Source organism: Antrostomus carolinensis, unplaced genomic scaffold (genome assembly GCF_000700745.2).
Source record: "Antrostomus carolinensis isolate BGI_N321 unplaced genomic scaffold, ASM70074v2 scaffold50375, whole genome shotgun sequence".
Lineage (NCBI taxonomy): Eukaryota > Metazoa > Chordata > Aves > Caprimulgiformes > Caprimulgidae > Antrostomus > Antrostomus carolinensis.
In genome coordinates this window covers 326-3,110 of record NW_010318002.1, presented here as the reverse complement: position 1 = coordinate 3,110, position 2,785 = coordinate 326, and the positions used below count along the sequence as shown (strand labels likewise).

General features: G+C 56.0%; 1 protein-coding gene across 1 annotated transcript; it reads left to right on the top strand.

Moving 5' to 3' along the window:
- Window positions 1–87: 87 nt before the first annotated feature.
- Window positions 88–2,407, top strand: LOC104525568 (protein AMBP-like; the record flags this gene model as incomplete). The annotated part of the gene is made up of 5 exons (XM_010168761.1): window positions 88–230; window positions 508–584; window positions 1,094–1,207; window positions 1,706–1,807; window positions 2,370–2,407. Coding segments are annotated over 5 exons (474 nt in total), but the record flags the coding sequence as incomplete, so codon positions are not given.
- Window positions 2,408–2,785: the final 378 nt, after the last annotated feature.

Genomic DNA, 2,785 nt, shown 5'->3' with positions numbered 1-2,785 from the left:
GATATTTCAGCTCTGGAGAAAACCAGGAGATGCCTCACCTTGATAGAGAGGGCTCCTGCTGGAGACATCCCTTTCCTCTCCCTGCAGATGTACGGGAAGTGGTACGATGTCGCCATTGGCACAACCTGCAAATGGATGAAGAACTACAAGGAGAAGTTCAGCATGGGCACGCTGGTGCTGGGCCCCGGCTCCAGCGCCGACCAGATCAGCACTGCCAGCACCAGGCTGCGGTATGGGGCACTGCTGTGGGTGCTCGAGCCTCCTCCAAAGCCACACCACCCAGGGGTGCTGCGTCTCCCAGGGGCTGGGACAAGACAGGGGGTTGCTTGCTCTGGCTGGTATCAGAGTGCTGAGGAGGGGCCAGATTGGGCTCAAATACCCAATGCCTTGGGCAGGGGGATTTTGGGGGTCCTGTGCCATGGCCTCAGTGCCCCAGACAAGATTTTAATGCAATAATCAGGAAGAATGATCACTCCAAGCAGCTGAGTGTTTTCCTCCTCCCTCCAGGCAAGGTGACTGCACACACATCTCGGGAGAGTACCAGAAAACCAGCACCCCTGGCAAATACACCTACTACAACCCCAGTAAGTTGGGCTCACTGCCGACCTGCTCAGCCCTGGGAGCTGCGGTGTGGCTGGGTGATGGGAACCAGCTGGCAGCGGGCGAAGGGGTTCAGGAGAACAGGGCTCAGAAGCTACTCCACAGTTTGGGTCATTTCCAGCCAAAGTATGGAGTGAAGTTGAGGGAAAGGGGCTGTTTCCTGTCCTGTGCATAGGCACAGGACTCTGAGATGTTCCAGTAGATCCCTCCTCTCCTCAAAGTCCCAAGCTGGGGCAAGTTACCACCAGCCATGTTTCAGGAGTGTTGGTGGTATCTCAGTTGTCCACATCCCTTGGTTTCCAATCCCCTCAACTATGAAGAGGCTGGTGAGCCTAAAGGGAGTCAGGGTTGTATCAGAATCTGCTTCACAAAAATCAGTTATTTTCTTGAATGAGCTGCCTGATTTCAGCCCCCAGCTCTGGGGCTGTCTTACTCTGCCCTGTTTCTCCCTGAGGGGCAGGAATTACATCCCCTGTGTCTCTGTCTCCCCTAGAATGGGACGTGTCTATCCGGTCCTATGTTCTCCGTACCAACTATGAAGAATACGCCGTCATTCTGATGAAGAAGAACAGTAGCTTTGGCCCAAGCACCACCCTGAAGCTGTATGGTATGTCTGGCTACGGCACTGGTGGGCCAGCAGGTTCTGGGGTGGGCCAATGCAGCTCAGAAACACCACACAAGGGTCCATCAGGTCTCTTGGCCTCAAGAGACCTGACCATGGCTTTGGAAGTGGTGCCTTGGACCAGCTCATCTCTAGCACTGCAGAGGTTGAGTCTTACAGCTCAGCTTAGAGCTACATCACACAATCAACATCCAAACCAGCCTGTTGTTTGGGATGAACGTGCCAATATCTGCTTGGAAGAAACTCAGGCTCTGAACTGGCAGGAGATGCTGCCTCTCATGATTAAGAAACTTTAAAACCACTTTGTCCAAGCCCTTGGTCAAGGCTGGTGAAGAATAATGGAGGAGAGGTTGGGTAGGACCAGGAGGCTGGTACTGGGCCTGTCTGCAGCTGCCTGAGCTCTGTGGGTCAGTGGGTGGTTGGGGGGCTGCATGCAGACCACCTCCCATGCCAACCCTGTTCACAGCCTGTTCCCTTGCCCAGGGAGGAGTCCGGAGCTGCGGGAGGACCTCATTGAGGCTTTCCAGCAGCTGGCTCTGGAGGTGGGCATCCCCATGGACTCCATCTTCATCCTGGCCAACAGAGGTAACCCACCATGAGGCATGTGCTTCTCCTGCTGCCTGTCCCCCTGGCCTGCCGTGCACTGAGGCTGCTCCTTCTTGGTGTGCGAGGTCGGGAAGAAGGGGGACAGTAAGGATGGAGGAGAGATGAGGGCTTTGGTAGGACAGGAAGGAGATAAGGCCACGTATCAGTCAGGCTTCCACCAGCTTCCAGTCAGTGGGGTCTTTGCTGGGCTGTCAGGTCAATGCACCCCACAAGGCTGTGCTGGGATGAGAGTGCAGGACACCCAGGGACACTCATGACTTCTACCCATGGCTGGATGCTCCCAGGACCTGAGGAGATCCTTGCTCAGCCTGGGGTTCAAAAGGTGTTAACATGATTCAGGTGGGGGTGGGGATTTTGGGGTGATGCTCCTGCGAGTGGGAGGTAGAAAGCAGCAAGAGGAGAAGAACATTGGGGTGAAACTGGGAGGGTGTCCCCTTCCCCGGGGTCCTGTGTATGCATGGTGCAGGACCACAGTGAGAGGCGTTTGTCAGGACACCACCCCTCTTACGCTGCTGATCTTCTCTCCTGTCATCTGGGCCAGGTGAATGCATTCCTCAGGAGACTGCAACTGCCCCCCAGGTGAGTGGTCCAGCCAGGACCTCCTGAGATGGATCAAGGCTGGGGACATCCCCTTAAAGCCAAACCCACTGGAGACCTGGTATCCAGGGACCAGGATCCATGGGCAAGACACGTTGTTTGGGCAGCAGCTCCACTGGCCACCCTGAGAGATGCTCTTTCATCTCCACTGTTGGGCTTTGCCTGTAAGGATGGGGGCACAGGCAGGCAAAGGCTGCAGAGTGAGGGTCCTGGGGGCCAGGTGGGCACTAGGGCTCCTTTCCAAGCAGAAAGCAACAGTCCTTTCCTACTCTGATTTTTTTTCACGGGGTGAAAGTTGTTGCACGGGGAGTCTGGTGTCTCCTTGCTCCTCGCCTGGCTGTGGGTGCCCCACCCAGGGTG